This window comes from Chanodichthys erythropterus, chromosome 24 (genome assembly GCF_024489055.1).
Source record: "Chanodichthys erythropterus isolate Z2021 chromosome 24, ASM2448905v1, whole genome shotgun sequence".
Lineage (NCBI taxonomy): Eukaryota > Metazoa > Chordata > Actinopteri > Cypriniformes > Xenocyprididae > Chanodichthys > Chanodichthys erythropterus.
Window position 1 is genome coordinate 11073536 of NC_090244.1, and position 25120 is coordinate 11098655.

The following is a 25120-nucleotide window of genomic DNA, read 5'->3' on the forward strand; positions in this document are numbered from 1 at the left end:
TACAGTGTATGTATCTTTTATAAATATGATAAAACTTAAGACTTTTTGGAGATATGAAGGATGCACTACTACTCTATACGTACTCAAGATTTACATAAGATTGGCAGAAACTGTTTGTGATACCCCCCCCTTTAAGGTAAGTATTTGTACTTACCTTACAAATACTTAAAATTAGTATTTAAAAACAAGTATTTAAAACCTTTTAGGGGTTTAAAACAAACAAACAAACAAACTACATAGTGACGAGCTGTCATAACCCTAAAGGCACAATTTTTACACATTTTTTTCTCTGTGTGAAGAAAATGTGATTTTTTTTTTTTTAAATTTTTGATCATTTTTTTGATGAAAATATCTCTAATTTTAGTCAGTTTAACTCTAAAATATTCCATTTGACGAAAACATTTTAGACAAAGCGCGTAACTTTCTGACTAGCGCATAACATTTACTCATTTTCGCACGGGGTAAGTTGTAATATTACATTACGTTATATACAGTATCTGATTAAGCTCATATAAGGATGTGTTTTGGTTAGTTAATTAACCAGGAAGTTTACCGATGTTTCCAACAGATAAATCGAAACTTTTCTTGCGATATCTTCTTTAGAAACATTGCTAGGGCGTATTGTTAGCATATTGCAGTGTTTTTTTTTCTCTCATCATATTTTCGCCAAAAGTGTTTTAATTTTATTTGTTCAAATTACAAACCTTAAATGGTTAGTTCACTCAAAAATGAAAAGTCTGTCATTATTTACTCAGCCTCATGTCTCTCCAAACCTGTACGACTTACTTTCAGTGGGTTTAGATGTTGTTGGGACCTCCATGTTTTCCAAAAGATCTTATTTTGTTTTGTAAAGAAAAAAGAAGGTCATACAAGTTTGGGATGGCATTTTAGGGTAGCGACCTTTAAGTATGAGCAACAGCCATTAAACACCAAAAATGTGACCCTGGACCACAAAACTAGTCATAAGGGTCATTTTTTTTAAAAAAAAATGAGATTTATAAATCATCTGAAAGCTGAATAAATAAGTTTTCCATTGATGTATGGTTTGTTAGGATAGGACATTTGGCCGAGATACAACTATTTGAATATTTTTCACCTTCCAAATGAAGTCCTCAGCAACGCATATCCACTCACAAAAATAATTTTTGATATATTTACGGTTTGAAAGTTACAGAATATCTTCATTGAACATAATCTTTACTTAATATCCTAATGATTTTTGGCTTAAAAGAAAAATCGATCATTTTGACCCATACAATGTATTGTTGGCTATTGCTACAAATATATCCGTGCGACTTATGACTGTTTTTGTGGTCCAGGGTCACATATAAGCACACATTTAATTAAAACCCAAACCCCATCAACAGACAACGAGGCACATAGATCTAAATAAAAATCATTTATTTTCATTAATATAGTAATCAATCTACCTAGAGCAAAGAAATAAAGGTCCACCATGCCACTTTATTACTACAGTATGTGGAGGCTGCGTCAAGGTCTGAATACTGAACAGACAGACACACAGACCAATAAGGAGAGAGGGGGCGGGGTTCATTCTGGTCTTCATTCTCCATGACTAGTTTAAGGTGGGAGGGGCCAGTGTACTTGGGGGTGGAGTCGAGGATATATTCCTTTCATCTAAAACTTGGGAGGGAAAGCTTTGAAATCTTCAAGCTAGAGGAACAGATCTGTTATAGAGGGGGCAGACCAACCTTGACGGACACGGAAAGTTGAAATATCTGTGTCAGTGTGTGTATACGAGTGTGCGTGTGTGTGTGTGTGTCTGAGAGACGAGGTGTAACAGGTGCTGCTTAGATCCAACTTTCACTGTACACTTGAAGAGGTTTCAGACACAAGGGATAAAAAATTGAGGTAACAAACGCCATTTCCGGTTCCTGAAAAACAACAACAAAAAGGCACATTTCAATTTCAGACAGTATTAAATGCTACTCAGTTGCAAAAAATAATTGTGGGTTATTTCTCTTGATATTGAAATTCATGATTTTCATCATATTAATTTCTCGAGATGCACTGATGTTAAAATTCTGGTCGATACTAATAAGCCGATACTTGTTCATGTTATGACCGATAACTGATAAATAAGAGAATTTCTATTTTGTATAAATAAATTACAAATAAATAACAAAAAATACAACAATTTTTAATGTTACAAGTGAATTTAAGCATCACAACATTGTAAAAATAATTTACGCTTATTGAAATAAAACAAAATATAAATATTAGATACAAAAAATTTACTTAAACTTAGAAATAATTTTGGTTAATTGCCAAGCAATAAGTTCAAGATGAAGTACTAAAATTACTAAAACTAAAATAAAAATAACGCTAATAGAAAAAAATAATAAAAATGACAAAAGCATCTAAAAAAAACCTAAAACTTAAACGAAAATGAAAATATAAAAATAAAAGCTAATTAAAATTATTAATGAATAACTTACACTGTGATGTTCAGTATGAAAACAGAGAGTTGCTAAAGATTACATTTAACAGTGTTATTAAATTATTTAAATAATAAAATAATAATTTTAATAATTTAAATATTTAAATTAAATTGTTTTTTAATACAATTGTAAAAATAAGCATGTACAATTAAATATCGATTAGAGCGATAAAATAAAGCTCTAATATCGGCTGATAACCAATATGGTTCAAATATATTTTAGAGAATATTTCATTGACAGAATTCACATTAAAATGATTGTTTATATGCACATCCCCCCAAAAAAATAATTTGTTACAATTAAGAAGAAATATTTGAATATACACCTGCTCTCATCGGGGTGTGTTGGTTCCACTTGACACTATGGTGCCATCTGTATTAGTGTGAGACTGCTCCTTCACCACTGGATCTAAAGACACAGAAAAATGTGTATGTCTCGGGAAATTTAGACTCTTTGTTGTGTCAATATAAGTTGCCAGCAGTGAAGTAAGCTAACTCACAGAAATAAGGGTGCTCCATGGCCTCGGTGGCAGTCAGTCTCTGCTGATGGTCGTAGCGTAGCAGCTTGTCGAGAAGGTCCAGAGCCTCTGGGCTGACCAAATGCTGGTTCTCAGTCTGCACAAACTGTTCCCAGCGCTTCCGTGTCTGCCTGTAGGATATGGCAGGAAAGTTTCAATAAATGGACAAACTAACATACTGACCACTCAAGCTCAGTCAGATATCATAAATGATTAGGGTTGGGAATCGAAAATCAATTCCAATTTGGGAATCTGATACTACTTAACATTACGATTCTGCTTATTGATTCCTGTGTGCGGATTTTAATGTGATTTTAAACCATTTTCAAGCGCAAGACGAAGCGAAAGAGAACTCAATTTAGTACTCGCGCCGCATGCTGTTTTATTTACACACACACCTAAAGCATGCGAACAGAGATCCGCCTCTCATAAAGTGCGCCTTATCTTAAGTGATCGTAAACAGTTGAAAAAGAAAACGTGTCAGTATATTGAATCCTGCATGAGGTCTTAATAGTGTTAATTTCGTCAGACGAGACGAGACGAAATATGTTCGTCAACGACTTTTTTTTTCATGACTAAGACGAGACGATGACAAGACTGCAGCACCACTGTCCAAAAACGCTGACTAAGACTAAATTAACATGCATTATTGTTGACGAAAAAAGACGAGACGAAAATGTTTTGTATAAAATAAAAACTAAGATAAAATCTCTCTTCATTTTCGTCTACAATCGTCTCTGCTTTTTCATCAGCTGTTACGCCTTTAAAATATTCGGAATGAGTTCACGGCTTCGCGCTGTTGCTCAAGTTAAGCCTCGTTGAAGCCTTGTTTACACTGCATGCAAGGCCGGACTTACCATTGGGCTTGACTGGGCTCAAGCCCATGGGCCCCGCCCAATAGGGGGCCCCGCCCATTTACGTTAGATTTTTTCAATAATATGTCAGTCTTTTAATTTTTCATTTAAAGTTTGTTGATTGGACTAGCATTGTTACCTGGTCCTGCCCCTGCAATGAAAATTTTAATTTAATAGACCCTTTTCACAATGACGTCAGTTAACTTCCGCCTATCCGCAAAGCAGTGTATCAGTTGTTACCTTCGCGCCGGCGACTTCTCGGGAAAATGCTTTAATAACTTTAAATGCGAACGGTTTATGTCAAGGATTTACACAGTCGGCTTCTTCTGGTAATGATATTTATTATTTACTTTCTGAAACTGCCTTGGTTAGGGTTTCCACGAGCAGAAACTTTTGCAATGTTGTCATTGAATTGAGTTTTATCACAACGATTGTGTGTCCACACAAATCTGTTAGCCTATTTGGAATAAAAGGAATATTGTCTTTAAAAAAAATCTTTATTTTTAGAAATTGGTAGGCTATATGATAATGTTCTTGTGAGATTTATTTACAAATAATGGACATCTGGAAGTGTACGTCCATAATAGTCCGAAGAATTAATAGTGTGAAGATTTGAGATAATTTTACATCATACCAGTTTAAACTGAACTGCTGCAATATATTAAGATTGTATAATTTGTAAGAAGTGTATTGAAAATACAAAACGGAAGTAGCCTATGTGTTCATTTAATGTTATTCCCTGGAGAAATAATTTGATTTTGTTCATTTGCTGCTATAACAATGAGTACTGTTGTAAATCCTCTGTATATTTTTGTATGCGACGATCTTGTTCTGCAATAAAGAGACGAATGACAATGTTTTTTTACTATGGTAAAAATGCCATGTACATGAGTCAGTTTTTACAACATTAACAGTTTTCATGTAGAAATAGTATTATATTAAACACAATTTGTATTATTATGTATGCCATATTTATCGAAATAAAAGTATAAAAATAGACTTTGATATTTAAAAAGAATAAGCTTATGTTGATCTTCATTGTACATAGGCCTGTAGGCGCTGAAATAAGTAGTGCATTAAGGTTTGAATGAATAGTTTTTTACTGCACGTAAATGTTGGAAACATGCGTTTATTTCACAAATATATATAAACAGCTTCATCTGCAATAAAGACAGCAAAGTGCATGTATGGCTTCAGTACGTATTCAACTCCTCCGACTTTAAGCAGCAAATCGCACCGATCGGTAAGTTGTTTTTTTTTTGAGATCTGCGGCTGCTAAATAACTCACCTTGAATTTACATGAAATTGGCCGACTACAGCCATCCTTTAACCACATTTGTGGCATATGTACAAATGTTGAGTGCACTTCATTCGAGTCGCGCTAGTATTCCACTATGCTGACAGAAGGCACTTCCTATATTAAAATTGCTATCTTATATTAGCCTACCACTAAATTTGAACAAAGTTAGGCATGTTCTATGAAGTTCTATTTATGTATTTTTGCTAGAGTACTAAATTACATCTAATGATCTTTAAAATGCCATGGTAATGAGAAAATGCTTATTTAATTTTGTTATATATTATTCTCTAAGATTGTAATTTATGTGATGTAGTAGACATACTGTAGGTCAAAGTCAGCCTAACACTGCCTATATGTATACTGGAGATGTATATAATCTATACAATATGTCAGTACTTACCAAGAACAGATTTATACACTCATAGATTTAGCTATTTATATGTAATACAAATGATTTGTAATGATTGCAACCTTACAAGGTATTTGTTTGTTTTTCAGTATGTTTTCCAGGTAAATAAGTGTTTTATTCTCATTCTGACCAAGATATTTGTGCATTGCAATAAACACCATGATCACTTTGAACTTTTTTAATCATTATTTATTTATTAGAAAACCTTTTTTAATAATTGATCATATAAATAAATTATAACGGTCTTTTTTTAAACATGTAACTCTGTATACTGTACTAGTCACCTTTTGAAAGTAGCTTTGCACTTCAAATAACGATTGGATCGATTATATTGTTACGCCACCAGATGGCGACAAATTACTTAAAAAAACATTTGTCATTGAATCGTTCATTCAGGAGATTCGTTCAAAATGCTGATTCATCTATGAAACAAGTGTATTTGATTGAGGAATTTAATCATTCATTCAAACCAAAGTTTTTTTTAAATAAATGATTCAGATTAACAATTAACATTTTTATAGACTTAACAAAATAACATAATTTATGTTTATTGCTGAAGTTGTTTGTTCAGAATCGTGATCTCTATTTTTATTCTCAGTTTATCCAGAATTGTGTAGCTCTAATACATAGCTTGTGTATGTATCATTTTGTTCTATTTAAAGTAATGTATAGAAGGTAGGGCCCGAAAGTGACTCAAGCCCAGGGGCCCCCACCACCCTAAGTCCTGCCCTGACTGCATGCGTGTGCGGCTCGTTACGGCTCCGGCAAGGTGTTGTTCCGTCTTCTGCGCGATGTCAACTCAAGTTTTTCAACTTCGAATCTCTTGTCGTCAGTTTCTATGTAACATATGAGCGGGAGTTTACACAGGGTGATTATTTTGACTTTGTTTTGTATTTGAGCTGTGCGTCTTGGAGGCGAGGTGCCTATCTTTAGCGAAGCGGCGCGTCGAGACGCTTCTGGGACGCTTCTCAAACGCACCGCGGCGCGGCTGGTGTAAACACAAGCATTGACCAGAGTGGCGTGCAGTGTAAACGAGGCTTTACAGGTCTCATACGCCTGTGGCTGCAACACGAAACTGCTGAACACAAAACACCCAAAGCGAACACGAGTGACGAGTGACGACGACTTGCTACCTTTTGAATTGTGTTGGTTAAAATAAAATACTCTTCAGAACAGGTTAATCATTTGTGAATGTGTCTCCTAAATCAGAAATTGAAACCCAGACACGTTTAACATTTGCATTCAACAAAAATCTTTCAACAAGTGTATTTTGTCAGGTAATTATGACATTTTACCAATGTTTGAGATATGTGAAACACTTTTTTTACTGAAATGTTTATCAGTAATAATCTCAGTAATAATGTGTTATTTTTAAAAAAAGACTACAATTTTTTTACTAAAACTAGACTAAAATTAAAAGACTTTTAGTCGATTAAAACTTGACTAAGATACCTTGAGTTTTCTTTTGACTAAAACTAGACTAAAATGACGAGACGTTTAGTCGACTAAAACTTGACTAACAAAAAAAGATATGTGAATGACTAAATATGACTAAAACTAACAAGGACATTTGGCACAAGACTAAGACTAAGACTAAATTAAAAATAGGTGACGAAATTAACACTAGGTCTTAAAGTGACAGCAGCCTAATAAATCAGCTGCAGTGTGTGTCATTAACTTTAATCAAAGAACAAAAACAAAAAATAAAAAATAAATAGTCAAGATCAGTGAGTGATTTTTTTTGAGTAACTTTTGTAACCTTAATAAGGATTAATCTATATTTTAATTATAAAAAGAAAACTATGCAGTGTTTTACATTTTATTACAATTTCTGTATCTGAACTTTGTTCAGCTGGATTTATATGTGCTATTGCTAATGTGTTATTATTTTATTACTGTTAACTTGTCTTTAAAAATGTTTGGCATTTATATTATTAGTCCAGTTTTCTGTGGTATTTTTGTTTAAACCAAAGGAAAATGGTAGTGTTCTTTAGGCTGCTGATTTTTGTTCATGGAAATCAGCAGCAACAAAATGTTTTGCCAAAAGACACAGAATAAATATGTTTGATATAAATGTTTTTGGAATTGAAACTGGGAATCGGAATCGCTAAAAAATTCAAATGATACCCAACCCAATTGATGATACAGATTTCCTTGCATAAAAAGTTACTGAACTCAGTGGAATGCTTTGGAATTACCTAATTTTGGTTTTAATTTTATGAATAAACTTTAGATAAATATTTATTATAAAAATAAATAAATATAATATAATATTATAATAAATTGTATTTTATTTGCCAATAAAATATCAAACAATAAAAATGATTCTACTCTTGTTGCTGATATTATTGTGTATTAAAATGTTTTCAGAATATAAAATAAAGTTTAAAAATTATATTTAGGTTTCTGAAATGCCTCCATGACACCCTCAGCTGGTACTCACTGGCCGAGCAGGTCTTTGAATCGCGGGTCCAGTTCAATGTGGTATTTGCGCAGGTAGCCAAATAACTCATCTGTTCCGAGAACCTTTGCAATCCGCACCAACTGGAGAGCGAGGAAGTCGAATGAAATCATGGTCACATGCTTAGGACAAAGCGTTTATCTAATAGTGTTGAATACTTAATATTACTTCATTTGAAATATATCCATAAAAATGAATAATCAAACTCTTTGCTAATCACCTGATCGTAGTTGTCTTGGCCGTGAAAGAAGGGCTCTTTCTGAAAGATCATACTGGCCAGCATGCAGCCCAGACTCCACATGTCCAGACTGTAATCATACATCTGTTTACACAATATTAGACACATTAAACCCAATAACCACACACAACCTAAAAAGAAAACAGCAATATGTGACAAAAACCTTAATTTAATATTATTCAATTGTGTTAGCATTTATCTGATCATAAAAATGAGGCATAGGTTTAATATCTCGTGTAACGTGCTACATTTAAGGGTATTTGAGTGAGCTATGCTATAAATACCACCATTTTTGGTTATTTTATACTAATCAGATTGTTAGCAACAGTTTTTTTATTGATCTTTCATGTGGCAACAGTGACAGGAAGATTTCTGATCTAAAGATAAGGCAAAAAGTTGAAAGACTTAATATAAACAGTGAAGTTGTGTAATTCCCCAGTGGATCGAGATAACTTTTCTGGGTACCTCAGCTGATCTGCAACTGGATTAACTAGTTACTGACAAATCTAAGGAATGTTACATTACACAAGAGAAAGTGTTCGTGCTGTCATAAAATCAAGGACGCTTTAAACGTAACTCAATGTTTTTAATCAAGATTTGGGCAATTAATTAATTAATTATATATATATATATATAAATAATTGTTCTGTGTGATTCATAAAGTACATTATACCTGATAGTCCACCAACAGTTCTGGACCCTTGAAATAGCGTGAAGCCACTCTGACATTGTACTCCTGTGCAGGGTGGTAGAACTCAGCAAGACCCCAGTCTATCAACCTCAGCTGCATCAAACACACACAAACACAACATCTGAAATTCTACCGTTTTTCCCAAAAGAAACTGGTACCCTGATGCCCTCTGCTGGTGTATAAGTTCAATAACTACATGCCAGAGAACATTACAGCTTTTCTTTCTCTGAAAGTCTCTATGAATTGTATTCTGAATGTCTTAAATGTTGTTCAGGATGAAGAACTGCATCATTACCTTCCTTAACTGGTGATCGATCATAACATTGTGGGGTTTGACATCGCGGTGCATGATCCCCATACTGTGGCAGTAGTCCAGAGCCTGCCCGTAAAAATAAAATAAACAAACTTTAGCAATTCACAGAGGCCTCCAAAACAAACCACCGAAGCACAAGCTTGCTTACCTTTAGTAGTTCATACATGTAAAAACGTATATCATAATCTGTTAACTTTTGATACAGTTCCTAAACAGAAAGGAAACAAAAAGTAGTATTAGATGTAATGTAATGCATTAGATTTGAAGTGCAGGGTTTAAATTGAAATGCAACTTTGATACTTAAAATAAGCTCTTAAATCATTTTAATTATTACACAGTTCCTTAAATTCTGATTAGCCAGTCGGCATTCAATTAAATATAGGAGACTATTTATCGGTCTATCTGCCAATTAGTTATTCAGTACCATAAATAGACAGATAGACATGATAGATAGATAGATAGATAGATAGATAGATAGATAGATAGATAGATAGATAGATAGATAGATAGATAGATAGATAGATAGATAGATAGATAGATAGATAGACAGATAGATAGATAGATAGACAAACAGATAGACGGACAGGCAAACGGATAGACGGACAGGCAAACGGATAGACAGATAGATGACAGACAGATGATAGACAGACAGACATATAGATAGACAGAAAGAGGCTAACAGATGAATAGATAGACAGATAAATAGATAGATAGACAGATAGATAGACAGATAGATAGATAGATAGATAGATGATAGATAGATAGATAGATAGATAGATAGATAGATAGATAGATAGATAGATAGATAGATAGATAGATAGATAGATAGATAGATAGATAGATAGATAGATAGATAGATAGATAGATAAACAAACAGGTAGTCAGACAGACAGACATGTAGGTAGGTAGAGAGATAGACATAGATAGAAAGAAAGACAGAGAGACAGACAGACAGATAGATAGACGGACAAACGGATAGACAGACAGACAGACAGAAAGAAAGAAATATCCATAAACAAACAAACAGGTAGTCAGACAGAAAGACAGACAGACAGATATACAGACTGATAGATAGACGGACAGACAGATTTGATAGACAGACAGAAAGACAGACAGATAGATAGATAGATGGACAGACAAACAGATAGACAGACAGATGATAGACAGACATAGATAGACAGAAAGAGGCTAACATATAGACAGATGAATAGATGGACAGACAGACAGAGAGATAGACAGACAGAGAGATAGACAGATAGATAGATAGATAGATAGATAGATAGATAGATAGATAGATAGATAGATAGATAGATAGATAGATAGATAGATAGATAGATAGATAGATAGATAGATAGATAGATAGATAGATAGATAGATAGATAGATAGATAGATAATCTTAATAAGAATATACCTTAAAATCTGTGTTATTGATGCATTCAAAGACAAGCGCAGGTGTTCGAGACTGCAGAAAGATTGGGGAGAAACCAAGAGAAATAGACAGAAAAAGAGAGAGATGAACAATTAGGAAAGGAAGTCCTTCAAAAAAGAAGTCCATAAATCAACAATAGTAAGCATTAACAGACACCATCAAGCATTCATTGTGATCGCAATCAAGAGTAAAATAGAAGCACATGGAGTACAAAAGGATCATGACTGGCTGCAAGTCTTTATTCTGATGTAAAATCTAATTTGATATTTCAATAATCACTATGCTTCTCAGTAATTTTTGTTTGATCTCATTTGTGTCCAGATAATCCTCTAGAAACACTCTATTACTGGTTACTTATGTTTGGACAGTAAATCTGTGATATTACCCATTACATTTTTTTTTAATATAATTTCACTGACAATTTTGAGACAGAGAAACTTCCTACAACCAATTCCGGCCTAAAACCAAATTCACTCCTGTAAGCTAGATAAAAAGCAATTTGTCTCAAATGTGGTCTGCCCACAATCTCCTCCAGGGACAAACTGAACCCTGATTTGACAATTATCACCAGTGGAAGAGAAGAGAGATGGAGAATGTACCACAGGGTCCTTTACTGTGTCCATTAGCTGAATGATGTTGGTTCCCCCTCGTAGGTTCTCCAAGATCTTGATCTCCCTCTTGATCTTCTTTTTCTTGACAGGCTGTTTTGGAAAACAATGATATAACAATATACAAACTTACTCAACATTAAAGGCCAACAGCCTTTATCTTATGTCAAAGCCGTGACACATGATTTACTATTGTTAGTGAGAATAATAAAGCATTTGTTTGGACAAAACATTGGGTACGCCCAAGAGTGCAAGATGAGTCACCAATATTTTTCGAGTTGTTTAGTCCAAATTTTCTGAAGAGACACGATTGCTTTGTATGATGAAAAGATTAAATTTAGGCTTTTATTCACATATAAACATTCATCAACTCACACATCAGTTGTGGTCAACAGAAGCTCAAGCATGTTTGCTTGACGTGTGCGAGAACCAATGAGGTTCATCCACATTTGAGCCAATGAGGTTTGGCAGAAAATTTGGACTAAACCACCCAATTCATATGGATTAGTTTTACAATCTCTTTATGAAGTTTTTGAAGTGTCAAAGTGGTAGTAGCGTGGACTGTCATTGGAGGGACAGAAATCTCTCAGATTTTATTAAAAATATCTTCATTCGTGTTCCGAAGATGAACAAAAGTCTTACGGGTTTGGAGAGACATGAGTAAATGATGACAGAATTTTCATTTTTGAGTGAACTAAAATAGAAAACACTAAATATGCAAGTATGTACAAGGAAATTTCTTCAAGCTAAATCATATTAAACAAATTATCAGATGTTCTGGAGGAAAAACTACATTAAATGTACCTCAGAGAAACCACAAAATTTCAAGTAAAAATAGCTAGGTCATATTGATTATGCTTACAAACTCTCACCTTGAGGATTTTGACCACAACCTTCTCATTATTGTTGATGTTGATAGCCTCGAAGACCTCACTGTATTTGCCCCTCCCGAGCTTCCGTACCAGCTGGTAATCCTCCTGGTTACTGCAGGAGGTACACAGAGTCACATGCCAGTCAGATAGAGAATCTACACCAGAAACCAACATCTCCAGCCCAGAACGCGAACACACGGCTTCTGCAAGCATGAAGGGGGCTGAAACACAGTCAACCATCTGTGAAAATGACCAAGCCCATCATTTCCACTGTCAGCTGAGGGCTGACTGACGTCTCTACCGAGGGACGGAGCCAAAGAAGACATTTTAAGCAATGGTCTGCTGTCTGAAAGCACTCTTAACTATAATAATGAGGCAAATGCCACTAGTCTTACAGAGCTTTGTACATGCAGAATCATATTTTTTTTTATCTGTTTAGCAAATCAAATGGCTTAACTTTAAGAAATATGTTACAATAAATACAGTTAGGTATATATGCATTAAAATCCAGTTTAAAAAAAATAAAAAAAATAAATAAATGAGCTGCATCCAACAGTTTAATTTCAGTATTTTTTTTAGCTATATTAATATTCTGAATTAGCTTTTATTTTATATTTTTAATTTTCATTTGAATATCAGTTTAAATTTTTGTAATTTTGACATTCGTTTTTTTTTTTTTTTTTTTTTCGATTTCGATTTAATTTATTTTTCTTTTAGTTTTAGTAATTTTAGTTAGGGGTTAACCGATATATGTTGTTCAGGTCCGATACCGTTTATTACAGATCCATTAGACCAATAACCGATATTTTGAACCAATTTATAAATATATATACACATCATTATATATATATATATATATATATATATATATATATATATATATATATATATATAATGTCTTATTAATTGTAATTATTGTCAAAATAAAGAACAACAAGGGCTCTGAAAAAATTTACTTGAAATGGTTTTAAACATATCTTTAATTCTGAGAACTGTTAATAATAACATTAATATTAATAATAACAACATTAAAATTGCAGGTAGCACCCAGCAGCATTCTGTAAAAATTTTGTAAAGCTTAAAGACGTAAACAACAACAAACAACAAATGAGTTCAAATAGTGATAGCCAAATAGCATATAATTTCAAAATTAAATCATTTTATTGGCAATTCGGGTTTTGAAAATGACAGATAACCATAAAAACGCTTAATATCGGTGCCGATAATCGTATTGTAACAGATGTAGACTAGTGAGTAAACCTCATTCGCCTGAATTCAATGAGGTGCTCTTGCGACCGATACTAGAGACTGTGGTGTTTAGCCCTTGTTAGAGGGCCCGACTCCCATGCCGGCGGACCTGGGTTCGAGTCCTGCTATATATAGTTTAAGTTAACAACAATAACATCCAAATGACTCACCAATACCATACAAAATAGACACTTTGCCACATAGTTAGAAGCAGGCATCTAAACATTATCACCCACAAAAGTCTACTCAATTGGTTTAAAGGAATAGTTCAGTCAAAAAATAAAATCGAAATTGTATTGTTATTTTTTTCTGTGGAATTCAAATAGAACATTGATACATTTTTATGCAGCTTTTTCTTTTTCTTCAAATAGTGGACTTCAATGGAGCCCAAACGGTGGAAGATCAAAATTACAGTTTCAGTGCAGCTTCAAAGAGCTCTATGCAATCCCAGACGAGGAATAAGAGTCTTATCTAGAGAAACCATCACTCATTTTCTAAAAAAAAATTAAACATTTTATACATTTTAACCATAAATGCTCATCTTGAACTAGCTCTCTTCTTCTTCTCTATTAGAATTCCAGCAGTGTAGACACTACTAAGTGTATTACTGCCCTCCACTGATCAAAGTTTGAACTAATTGTTACTTGCACTAGCATATTGTATATGACAATTTAGTTCAAACTTTGACCTGAGGAGGGCAGTAATACACTTATCAGTGTCTACACTGCTGAAATTCAAATAGAGAAGAAGAAGAGAGCAAGTTCAAGATGAGCATTTCTGGTTAAAATGTATAAAATGTTTAATTTTTTTTTTTAGAAAATGAGTGATGGTTTCTCTAGATCAGACCCGTATTTCTCATCTGGGATCATGTAGAGCTCTTTGAAGCTGCACTGAAACTGTGATTTTGACCTTCAACCATTTGGAGGCCATTGAATTCCACTATATGGAGAAAAATCCTGGAATGTTTTCATCAAAAACCCTAATTTCTTTTGGACTGAAGAGAGAAAGACATGAACATCATGGATGACATGGGGGTGAGTTAATTATCAGGAAAATTTCATTTGAAAGTGAACTAATCCTTTAAAGGGATAGTTCACCCAAAAATGAAAATTTGATGTTTATCTGCTTACCCCCATGTCATCCAAGATGTAAAGGACTTTTTTTCTTCAGTCGAACGCAAATTATGATTTTTAACTGCAACCGCTGCCGTCTGTCAGTCAAATAATAGCAGTGATTGGGAACTTGAACAATAAGAGTCGAAAAAACTTCCATAGGCAAATCCAAATGAAACCCTGCGGCTCGTGACGACACATTGATGTCCTAAGACACGAAACGATCGGTTTGTGCGAGAAACCGAACATTATTTATATCATTTTTTACCTCTAATACACCACTATGTCCAACTTCGTTCAGCTTCCGGCTAGTGAGGTCTGAACGCGCTCTGACAACGGAAGTGATGTCTCGCGCTCATTGAAGTATATGGGCGAGACATCACTTCCGTCATCACAACGCGTTTTTTGACCTCACTAACAGGAAGCTGAAGGAAGTTGGACATAGTGGTTTATTAGAGGTAAAAAATGATATAAATAATGTTCGGTTTCTCGCACAAACCGATCATTTCGTGTCTTAGGACATTAATGTGTTGCCACGAGCCGCAGGTTTTAATTTTGATTTGTCTAAGCAAGTTTTATTTACTGTTATAGTAGAAGTTCCCATCTACTGCTATTATTTGACTGACAGACGGCAGCTGTTGCAGTTAAAAATCATAATTTGCATTCGACTGAAGAAAAAAAGTCACCTACATCTTGGATGCCCTGGGGGTAAGCAGATAAACATCAAATTTTCATTTTTGGGTGAACTATCCCTTTAAATGTATTTTCCATTCTGCATATATTCACACTGGGATGTTGCATTTAATAATGACTTAATTTTTGACTCTTTCAAAAAAAATACAGAATGCTATCAGAAGACATATCAAGGAGAAGAGTTGTATAAGCCAATTTTATTGTGCTTTCATGTTTTGTTTTGGTGGGAAAAGAGCTGGCATGAAGATTGAAAAAAAAAATCTCCTTTTGTGTTCCACAGAAAAGAATGACAAAAAATAATAAATAATAATGACAGCACATTAACCGAGCTTGTAGTTATATACAAGCACAGTGCAAAACAGAAACACATTAACTGCTCCAGAGGAATCTAACCATTAAAACCACTAAATGTTCTATTAGTGCGCTGGTTTCGAATGGTAATTACTGGATGTGGATTGCACACTTGAGGGAATCGGTGCATTTGCATAAAATCTGTGGATGCTGACGAGGAGGACACACACTGCATCTGTAAAACCGTTCATGTCATCACCAGCTCTCAAACAGGGGCTGCTCGATCACACAGATTGATGACTTTCCCAGCACGATCGATACCGAGCCTACAATGAACCACTGCGCAAAGAAAACCAGCAGATACATGCACAAAATTATGCACGAAACCTGTGTGAACGCGCCTAGGTTTCGTGCAACATCAGATGATGATGCACTTTTATAGCTTTAAATCTCTCACCTCCAGGTGGGCACATGGGCCTCATAGTCCCAATATTCCCTGCTCTTCAAAGTGTTGACATCGGCATACACCCGAGATTTACTACCGGCCACTGGGCCGGGCATGGCGCGCGACGGGGCTCAGGGTGTAGGAGAAATCTGATCGCCAAATCCAATTCAAAACACACACACACGGAGGACTACTGATCAGATGTAGACCAGCCCGGGGGGTCTGATGGTATCCGGTTCGGGCGTGTAATATCTGATATCAGCGGCGTGAAAGATGGAGCGCGTTGGCCGCTGAGCAGCACTCGTTCCCCGGCTTTTCAGCGGCGTTTAGACCGCCTGGAGATCCGGGGGTGAAAAAGAATAGCGGATAGTCTGTGAAATGCTCTGGAAGTGCTAATATCGCATACAAAGATGCGAATATGCAGGTCTATTTTGGATGTGTATGTGTGAAGTTTTGTGAAAAGTTATTTGGTTTAAAAATAGACTTTGAGTCTTAGGCGGGGGGGTTTGTTTAAATCTAATTATTGTGGGTTAAACCCCCCCACCACCCCAAAGGGGCCTCAAATCCCTAGATCCAAAGCATAAAGATCCAAGAAGAAAAGTCAGGAAGTGTGTTCTCTCAGTCTTCAATCTGTAGCAATGGATGATGGAAAATACAGTCCACCGGAACTGAGCAGAATATTTCTAATCAGTTCATAAGCTAAAGGATATTGACTGGTTAGAAAACGAGGGAGAGAGAGAGAGAGAGAGAGAGGCGGTGGACTACAGATCGATGTTCTGCTCGACCCCCGTGAAAAACCGCGTCACCGTGACGTCGCTTGCGTAAAGTCGTTGTGAGAGAATCGCGAAAACCGCTTATAATCCCGTGCAGCGTTCTGCTTGTGATAGGGGTTCGGGTTTTCCGGACCAATCCCCCCGTGCTACTGCAGGAAAAACGGACTGGAACGGTTTGGCCCGGAAGCGCAAGATAGCTTTATCAATTAGCATTGAAAATCCGGAAGTACATGTTGTCATGGCCATAGATATATATATGAGTAGATACCGCATGCGTCAGCTCCAAACTCGACGCGTCCGCCATCTTTGAACGGTCAAAATGACGCTGTTCATCACTCACACCAAAGAGCTTAGAACCCAAGAGGCGACACTTTGATAATTTTTGGGTAACAGCCACTAGGTGGTGGCCGCCATTATGGGGTGAATATACTAACTGGACCATAGAATCCTTCACATCTTCACAATTTCACTGCCAAATCAGAAGCGCAATAGAACAGGTTTTTTTTTTTTTTTTTTTTTTTTTTTTTTTAATTAACTCACCAGTAAATTGTATGGCTCCACAGTAAATGTTGTATTGTCTTATATGTGTTTTGTTTTACCAGTTGTGGAATCCAACCATTCAACCCTCTGAGGTAATGTAGTTAGCCTCCTTTATTGAGTATTTCCATTTTATGCAACTTTACACATTTATTAATAGTAAATTAATAATTAATACATTTAAGATAATCATGTTTGCAGCGAACAATATATTTCAGACCTAGTGGAGTAATAGTAATAATAGTATCAGTAGGATTTAATTGAAATATATATATTGTACGTTTTAATGGATCACGCTACAAACATAACTATCTTATAATACATGATGCATTGCTGTGTCCGTTATCGCATAATTCCCACTTTTGGACACTTTTGCTTTAACAGACATTAGACAACACTAAATCAAGCTGTTATTCATATATTTAATGTCCAACATTCCCAATTTTTCTGATGCAAGTCCTTAATTTAATTTCATATGTTGGTAATAATTCAGTGTTTATAAGCTTTTAAATAATTTTAACCCAAACTGACTGGGTTTCTAAAGAGCAAAGGTTTTTTGCACCAAAAAAGTGGAAGACTTAAACACAAAGTGTGTAAAATAAACTGTTAAAAGGATTTGATGATCACTATTGATAGTATTTTATTCTGTGTTGTCATCATTCAGGTTGGATTTCAGCTTTAATGTACGTTTTGTTTTAACAAAGCAGCTGATATTGCCATAGAAACTAGTGGACTGCCGACTCGCTTTCACCACAAAATGGCGGAAACGCAGGGCTGCTGCTGGGCGCCGGTGTTGCAATGGAACATTTTATTGAGTGTCGCTTCTTGTTAGTGTATATTCTTTGTTCACACTAACAAATCAATAAAAATGCACATTACCGTGCAGCATATCGTTAAAACCGACGAGCTATAAATTCGAAATGGGATAAGCTGAGGTGAGCATGTATTGGATTGTGTTTTGTTCTCAATATGTAATATCCACATGCAAAATTATGCAACATAATGTTAACCTGTTAGAGGGTATGCATAGACGTCACTTTCCCGCCACAACGTGCTCCCTCAGCTGGACTGAGTGGCAAAAGAACCTGCTGCATGACTGGATTTAATAGGGGAAACTGCGAAAACGCGAGTAAAACAAACGATTACACTAAAGGTTGGACTCGAAAGTGTTCCTTATGTCAAAGAAACCTAATCCATGGATATTGACATGCAGCCAGGAATCGTGTTTTCCAATATAAATATGTGCCTGATTTCGACGCCGGGGAAATACATAAAGCAAATCGGCCTGTGAACGCTTTATATAAATATATAGGTAGGTATAAATTGGAGTGATCACTTATATCAATGTTATCCTATCGTCATATCGTCCAGCCCTAAAACTTGTATTTTTTTTGTCAGTGTTTATTTAAAAACACCCAGTTATGCAAAATATAGCTAAGATATATAAGATATATATATATAGCTTGCATATATAACAATACAATATATACGGTATGATTTTACCCCAAAATCCAACATTTTGAAACAAAATGATAACTGCAAACCATGTTTCTCTGCCTGGAGTCCATTGTTATTTGAATTGCAGCGACCTATTTGCTTCTTTTTTCTGTAGCGTCTGTAAAAATATACCTCAGATTTTGCGTCAAAGCTATTTGTACAGTCAGTCGCAAAGCTCTTTCCCGTTTTGGATGAGTTTGTTTAGTGTTTTTCGCGACATTCATGCTGAAAAGCAATGCTGCCCCATCTAAGCCACTCAGTCGTTTGCCACTCAGTGGGCATAACCGCAGTCATAACGGTCGACGGTGACGCCAGACGCACAGTCAACTTGCTCTCGAATGTTTACGGACCGGGTTTGACCGTTCTAATATGGCGGACGGCTTGCGGCCCATAAAAACAGCCGCTAATGAGGAATCTATTTATATGTATCTATGGACATGGCCACTGGGCATGTCCTTCCGTTGCTATGCGCCCAATATTAGACTTCCGTTTGATGTCTAACATACGAAAAAAAAAAAAAAAAAAAAAAACATTGTGAAGAAATGTATTGCTCTATTCACTTTTTCTGTTCCATTCACTGCTCTAAAGAATATTTAATTTCCAAAGCATCATCAGACATGCAGTTTTGTACAAATTGTTTACTGTATTACACTATTAGTTTATTATGAGGAAACACACAAATCTGTATTCATACGGCAGATGCAAATCTACCATTGAAATAAATCATGTAAATATCCTTATAAGAGAACTGTTTTCAATATTAAATAACATGTTATTTATTTATTTATTTACTTATTTATTTAAAGGTAAATTGTGGAAAACATTGTCTGGTACAATCTGTCCCTAATTAAAAATCATATTAAAATCGTGCTTATTTTTAATATGTGTTTTTTCATGGAATATCACAATAATGGATAACTTTTGTGTTTATTAATTATTACCAATAATTTAAGGGCGAAACAAACACGCGCACGCAACCATGGCAACGTACCATAGCAACAATGGCAGATAAGACAGAGAACATTAAAACCGACATGGATCAAAACCAACTTGTAGAACTTGTGAAGGACTTAAAGTAAGCTTATTTATTTCAAATATTGACTTATTCTTGCAGTCATGTTTGCCTAAAATAAATAACGTTTCAATACTCTTATTTAGCTGGCTAATAACGAAGGATGCAGCCGTATTTTAACCGAACTCTCTAAACGTTTTTATTTCTGGTTCCGTCAGCAAACAATTTTGTATATTATATTATTTTTGACATGTACATAACTCATTTTTATTTCCCTAACTTACATTTAAGACGCTCCAATGCAGCGCTACAAGCAGAGATCGATATGTGTGAGCGATATGTGGAGACTTTTTTCGAAACAGCATCAGAGATGGAAATGGCAACGGTACGTATTTGTTTTTAGATGGTTTTAAATAGCTTGTCTGTGTATTTAATAAGGTAAACAAGTGCATACATTTCTTACGTAATGTTTAGTGCGTCGTGACGTCTCTTACGTTATATACGTTGTTCTTTCTGCTCTTTAATCCTGTAAAGCCTGACATTTAAGTAATTGATGGAAATAAACGTTCCTCAAAAGCCTGATGCATCATATTTCATACTCGCATTTTAACATTTTTTGATGTATGGATGGATAGTCAAGTGAACCTAAGTTTCTTTAGTTCATTTTTAAATATTAATAGCAATATAAAAGTTATTCTTACGTTTTCACAGCAAAAACGACACCTGCATCATGAAATGACTTTTTTACCATTATACTAAAAGGCCTTTTACTTGTTAAAAAGTATAAACTATCAATCAAACAACAGAAGGCATGTAGTAGATTGTGTTTCTCAGATCAAGAAATGTGTATCAAAACATGATACAGTAGGCTTTATAGGGATAAATAATAAAAAACATGAGTGGTTTATGAGTTGTCCATGCATATTTGTTCATTCATTCACTGTCAATCTTTTGATACCAGAGTCCAGGAAGGAAATCTAAAGTGCGCACTCCAGAGAGACAACAGTTCCTGACACTGGAACAGAAATGCAATGTCGCCCAAAGCGTGCTTAAACAGATGACTAAGGATTTGAAGAGAGCGAAAGACCATTCAGAAAGAGAGCTGGACAATTACAAGGTCATTAGTCAAGAGAGGGAACGAGCTCATAAAGGTTTGTCACAAATATATTTCATACGCTTAAATAATTGATTCTACCCTCTTCAGGCAACTCTGGAAGAAGCTGATATCCACTTGGTGGAGGTTAAAAAAGAATGCTGCCAGTTTGATAGCGACATCTGTAAAGCACTGCGGGACAAAAAGTGTTTGACAATGACTGCTGAGAAGGTCATCAGATACATTGAGGACAAAATAAGAGCCAAGGTAAAAGAAAACTTCAGGTTGTAGGTTTATTCTGAAAAATGTGATTTAGGGTGTGTTCACACTTGTAGTTTGGTTCTTTTGGTCTGGAACAACAAAGAAAATGATACATTGATTTAGTCCTGGTTTGCTTAGCGTTCACACTGTCATTTTTAAGACCAAACCTAAAGATACAAAAAAAAAAATAAAAAAAGCTTTCATGACATTTTTGCGATGGAACTTGTCGAACATCCAAAACAATGCTGTGTTCTGGGCTAAATGTGCTTATATATGATGGTATCTTATGGAGCTGACAACTCGTGAGGAGTTTATAAAATGTGTAAAGGAGTCAAAACGAAGATCTGATGCCTGTACCGAAGAGTGATAGTCAACATCGCGATTATGGCACTGTTTACACCTGCTATTAAGATGCATTTTGGTCGATCGGATCACAAGTAGACGAGTCAGACACATACCCTTTTACACCTGTTGTTTTAATCCATCTTTTTTGTCCACTTTCATCCACTTCTCTCCTGATTTTTTCGAGGGGAAGGTCTATGTATGGGTTTTCTGATCTTTCTATCTAATAGACAGAGGCCTGGGGCCTGTACAATGATGGTAGATGAACAAACTCAGGGTTATAGGATTAGTTTCGAGTTGACAAAACCAAACCACTCCAATCCGGTTTTGTTGGTACCATGATGCTGATCATCAACTTTCTCTGACAACTCAGGCTTTGATCCTGAGTTTGTGGAGCGCGTGCACATGAATCTGTGACATCAGTGGTGAACAGCCAATCACATGCCTTGCAACAGAAATAAACTGTGATTCACTTCTCGCGAGAGAGCCAGCGTGATTCATAACTCTTTCGCTGAAAATGAAGAATTTAAATATGATTACACTAATGGAAATAAAAGAATCTCTATCAGTGCAAGTGAAAGTTGTGAAGTTAGTTTATATAGTTGATAATATATAGCGATAGAGACTTAAACATACAAAGTCACATATAGTCATATTTAAAGAGTTTATTTACACCTTATTTAGGCCTATATTACATATGATCTATATATATTAATATTCATTGAAACAAATTGCTTAATAACTACTGTTACACTAAACTTACTAGAAATATAGATCATATAATTATACAAATCATATAAATTATCATTAAAACCAGACATTTTCATCGTTAAATATTTGTTTTTACTATATAATGACCTTTAATTTGGAGGAAGAGAAACTGGGGGAGTGACTTTATTGCGTTGGGTGTGTCACTTAGCTTACATCTGATTGGTCCAATTTCATTTTGAAATCTCTAACCCAGAACATAACCTGCCTCCGGGGCAGGTTAGCCGTGGAGCGTAAGTTACTATGGCGATGAACACCGCTAAAAGTCAAGTTACTTTAATGGTACCTAAAACCCAGGATTGGCACAAACTAATCTGAAACTTACCTGGCTAGCCAGCTAATCCAGCTTCATGGTACAGGCCCCTGGTTTCAAAAACAGGGCTTAGATTAAGCCAGGATTAGGCCTTAACTCAATTGGGACATTTAAGAAGCTTTTATAAACATGACCTAAAAAAACATTACTGGTGTATATCTTGAGACAAAACAAGTTGCTTTCAGTTAAAACAGCTCAAACAAGCATTTTAGTCTGAGACTAGGCTAAAGCCTTGTCTGTGAAACCAGGGAAATACGCAAATTAGATATGAACGCACAAGGAGACGGCGCAGCTTTTGTTTTTGCTCTAATAGCCACAAGACTACACCGAATGTTGTGAGTGCATGTTAAAACTCAGGAATGGTGAGAGAACATTGTGCTGATACATTTTTCATCTTCAAACCAATTTTGTGTCTTCAGCCAACAAAATTTAAATCCCATCTGGCTTGCGCACTTCCCATGATGTTTACGCATTAAGTCAGTAGGCGGAGAGTAGACGGTTCTTTTGTGGTTGTTCGAACGCACACATGAGCGTTTCCACTACGAAAGCAAACCGGTCAAATGTGTTTTCGACTACCTCTGGAAGTGGTCGAAGGTGGACAAGCTCAAAATGTTTTATACCCCATTTACACCTGTATTTAGCGTAATCCACTTGTGATCCGATCGACCAAAACAAATTTTAATACTAGGTGTAAACAGGGCCTATGATGAGAAAAAACAGGAATGCCCTCTTTTTGGTTCGTTTAGATGTCTGGTGTGTGTGTCGTTCATATTTCAGTTGAACCGCACCAGAGTTCGTTTGAAAGTGGACCGATACCCATCTTTTCAGGGGTCTCGGTCCACTTGTTTTTTGCAAAACCAGGGCCCGGATGGCAGCGTTCACATTTAATCAAATGAACCACACTAGCAGAGCAATTATACAAGAGTTCATTTTAATTGGACCAAACCTGGCAAGTGTGAACACACCCTTAAAATTCACAATAAAGTACCAAAATTTTTCCAGGAGAACTTGATCGAGAAGTTGCATCGGAAGAATACGGCACTCCTCGAACACAAGAAAAAACTACAGGTCAAGCTACAACAACAGGAGGAGATGTGTGAGGGGCTGACGGTGCTGGACTTAGAGCAGCTCAAGTTGGAGAACCTCAAGACTCGTAAACGACTGGATGAGCTAAACCTAGAACATTCTGATCTCAAACTGCTTGCAGCGAATACCTTCCAGGCCTTGAATTCTAATAAGGTGATTCTTAATCAACCATAGAAAATGTCTGAAGATATCACCTTTTTTTTTTTTTTTTTTTTTTTTTGAGCCACACACCACAGTATTTGGACAGGTCTTGCAATGGTCCTTACTATAAGGAACTGTTGGCCTCGAGTTGTTGACCTAAAAGAGTGGGCACTGTAAAGGCCCATTCACATGAATGATAACTATAAAGATAGATAACTATATTAGCATCCACACTAGTTTATAATATCGTACTCTTTACTTTAAGACCATCGTTTGTTTCTTTAAATGCTCAAGCTCTTTAAGGCAGGATGGATTCTGATTGGCCGTCAATGTTTTTATCGTCTACCAGCTGCAAAAAACAGCGATTCCAATTATATTGTTTCTCTGTGCCATTATAGTTGTGTTGTGAACTCGGCTATTCTTTTATATTTAGAACGATTTACTATATACTTATCATTATAGTTATCTTCTTGGTGTGTACAGGCCTTAAGTGTCGAGAGAAATTTTTCAATGTCCTCTTCTTGCAGAAGAAGCTTCTGACCTTGAAACACGAGTCAGATGTGCTGAGCAGTGACATTGCTTTACGGATGAAGTTACTGGTTAAGATTGAGGACGAGACCAAGCAAGCAGAGGAGGTCAGGATAATGAAACTCCTTAACTCCTGTACTTGAACTCACAGATCTGTAGACCACCATAAAGCTCCTCAAGAGCCATAACTTCAGAATCCAACATCAAGGCAGTAAAGAACCAAATATTTATGCTTTAAAAATAAAGATAATCTATCAACCCTTATAAAAAAAAAAACAAATGCATCTGTACTGTACTCCACTGGCTAAAAGCCATAAAATGGATTTTGTTTTCCTGACAGGAACGAAACAAAGCAGAGGCTCTGAATGGGAAGTTGAGGGGCCAGTTGGCCAGCTATCACGTACCACATGTCCTACAATACATCAAGGTTAAAGAGTCCCACAGCCAGCTGCAGAAAAGTGTTAAAGAATGGGAACGCAAGGTAGAGATCGCAGAGGTGAGAATTCGTACCAAAAAAAAACAAAAAAGAAGACATGGTCATAAAAAGTAATTCTAGAGTTAATCATATCATTATGGTTTTTAATTGTCTCAAATTTTTTAATATTTCCAGATGGCATTAAAAACATACACAAAATCCTGGGACAAGCTTCGGATCGCTGCTGGAGCCAGACCGGTTCCTACACGACATGCAGATTCTGGATTGTATGGGTTCTGACATAAGAGTTACTACGTCCTAAATAACCTCAATACCCAAGAAGACGCCCATATATTGTGCAACTTATGCTCAAATGCAGCATAAAACACAAAGAAAATAAATCCACATTA

The 25120-nt window shown here is 35.7% G+C and overlaps 2 protein-coding genes across 4 annotated transcripts; one reads left to right on the plus strand and one right to left on the minus strand.

Moving 5' to 3' along the window:
• Positions 1–1431: 1431 nt before the first annotated feature.
• On the minus strand, positions 1432–16889 carry csnk2a2b (casein kinase 2, alpha prime polypeptide b). Of its 2 annotated transcripts, XM_067379998.1 has the most exons (12): positions 15957–16889; positions 12156–12267; positions 11275–11376; positions 10658–10708; positions 9394–9453; positions 9228–9311; positions 8915–9025; positions 8224–8325; positions 7986–8086; positions 2962–3110; positions 2788–2870; positions 1432–1895 (listed from the first exon to the last, which is right to left on the minus strand). In XM_067379998.1, exons 1-11 carry the CDS (start codon positions 16058–16060, stop codon positions 2794–2796), a joined length of 1053 nt encoding a protein of 350 aa, XP_067236099.1. In that variant the 5' UTR covers positions 16061–16889; the 3' UTR covers positions 1432–1895; positions 2788–2793. The 2 variants fall into 2 exon arrangements, with proteins under 2 accessions (XP_067236099.1, XP_067236100.1); XM_067379999.1 differs by lacking the exon at positions 10658–10708.
• A 1657-nt stretch (positions 16890–18546) lies between these two features.
• On the plus strand, positions 18547–25038 carry cfap263 (cilia and flagella associated protein 263). Of its 2 annotated transcripts, none has more exons than XM_067378783.1 (8): positions 18547–18566; positions 20055–20148; positions 20725–20880; positions 20968–21123; positions 23543–23779; positions 24295–24402; positions 24636–24791; positions 24906–25038. In XM_067378783.1, the coding sequence occupies exons 2-8, from the start codon at positions 20089–20091 to the stop codon at positions 25008–25010; spliced, it is 978 nt and encodes a 325-aa protein (XP_067234884.1). In that variant the 5' UTR covers positions 18547–18566; positions 20055–20088; the 3' UTR covers positions 25011–25038. The 2 variants fall into 2 exon arrangements, with proteins under 2 accessions (XP_067234884.1, XP_067234883.1); XM_067378782.1 differs by lacking the exon at positions 18547–18566 and adding an exon at positions 19753–19826.
• The last annotated feature ends 82 nt before the right edge of the window (positions 25039–25120 follow it).

Coding starts and splice junctions, on each gene's coding strand:
- csnk2a2b (XM_067379998.1), bottom strand. CDS start 16,060: ATGCCCGGCCCAGTGGCCGGTAGTAAATCTCGGGTGTATGCCGATGTC. Junction 12,268..15,956: donor GCCCATGTGCCCACCTGGAG/GTGAGAGATTTA, acceptor TACCTCCTGCAG/TAACCAGGAGGATTACCAGC. Junction 2,871..2,961: donor CATGGAGCACCCTTATTTCT/GTGAGTTAGCTT, acceptor CTGTGTCTTTAG/ATCCAGTGGTGAAGGAGCAG.
- cfap263 (XM_067378782.1), top strand. CDS start 19,753: ATGGCAGATAAGACAGAGAACATTAAAACCGACATGGATCAAAACCAA. Junction 20,149..20,724: donor CAGAGATGGAAATGGCAACG/GTACGTATTTGT, acceptor TTTTGATACCAG/AGTCCAGGAAGGAAATCTAA. Junction 23,780..24,294: donor AGGCCTTGAATTCTAATAAG/GTGATTCTTAAT, acceptor CTCTTCTTGCAG/AAGAAGCTTCTGACCTTGAA.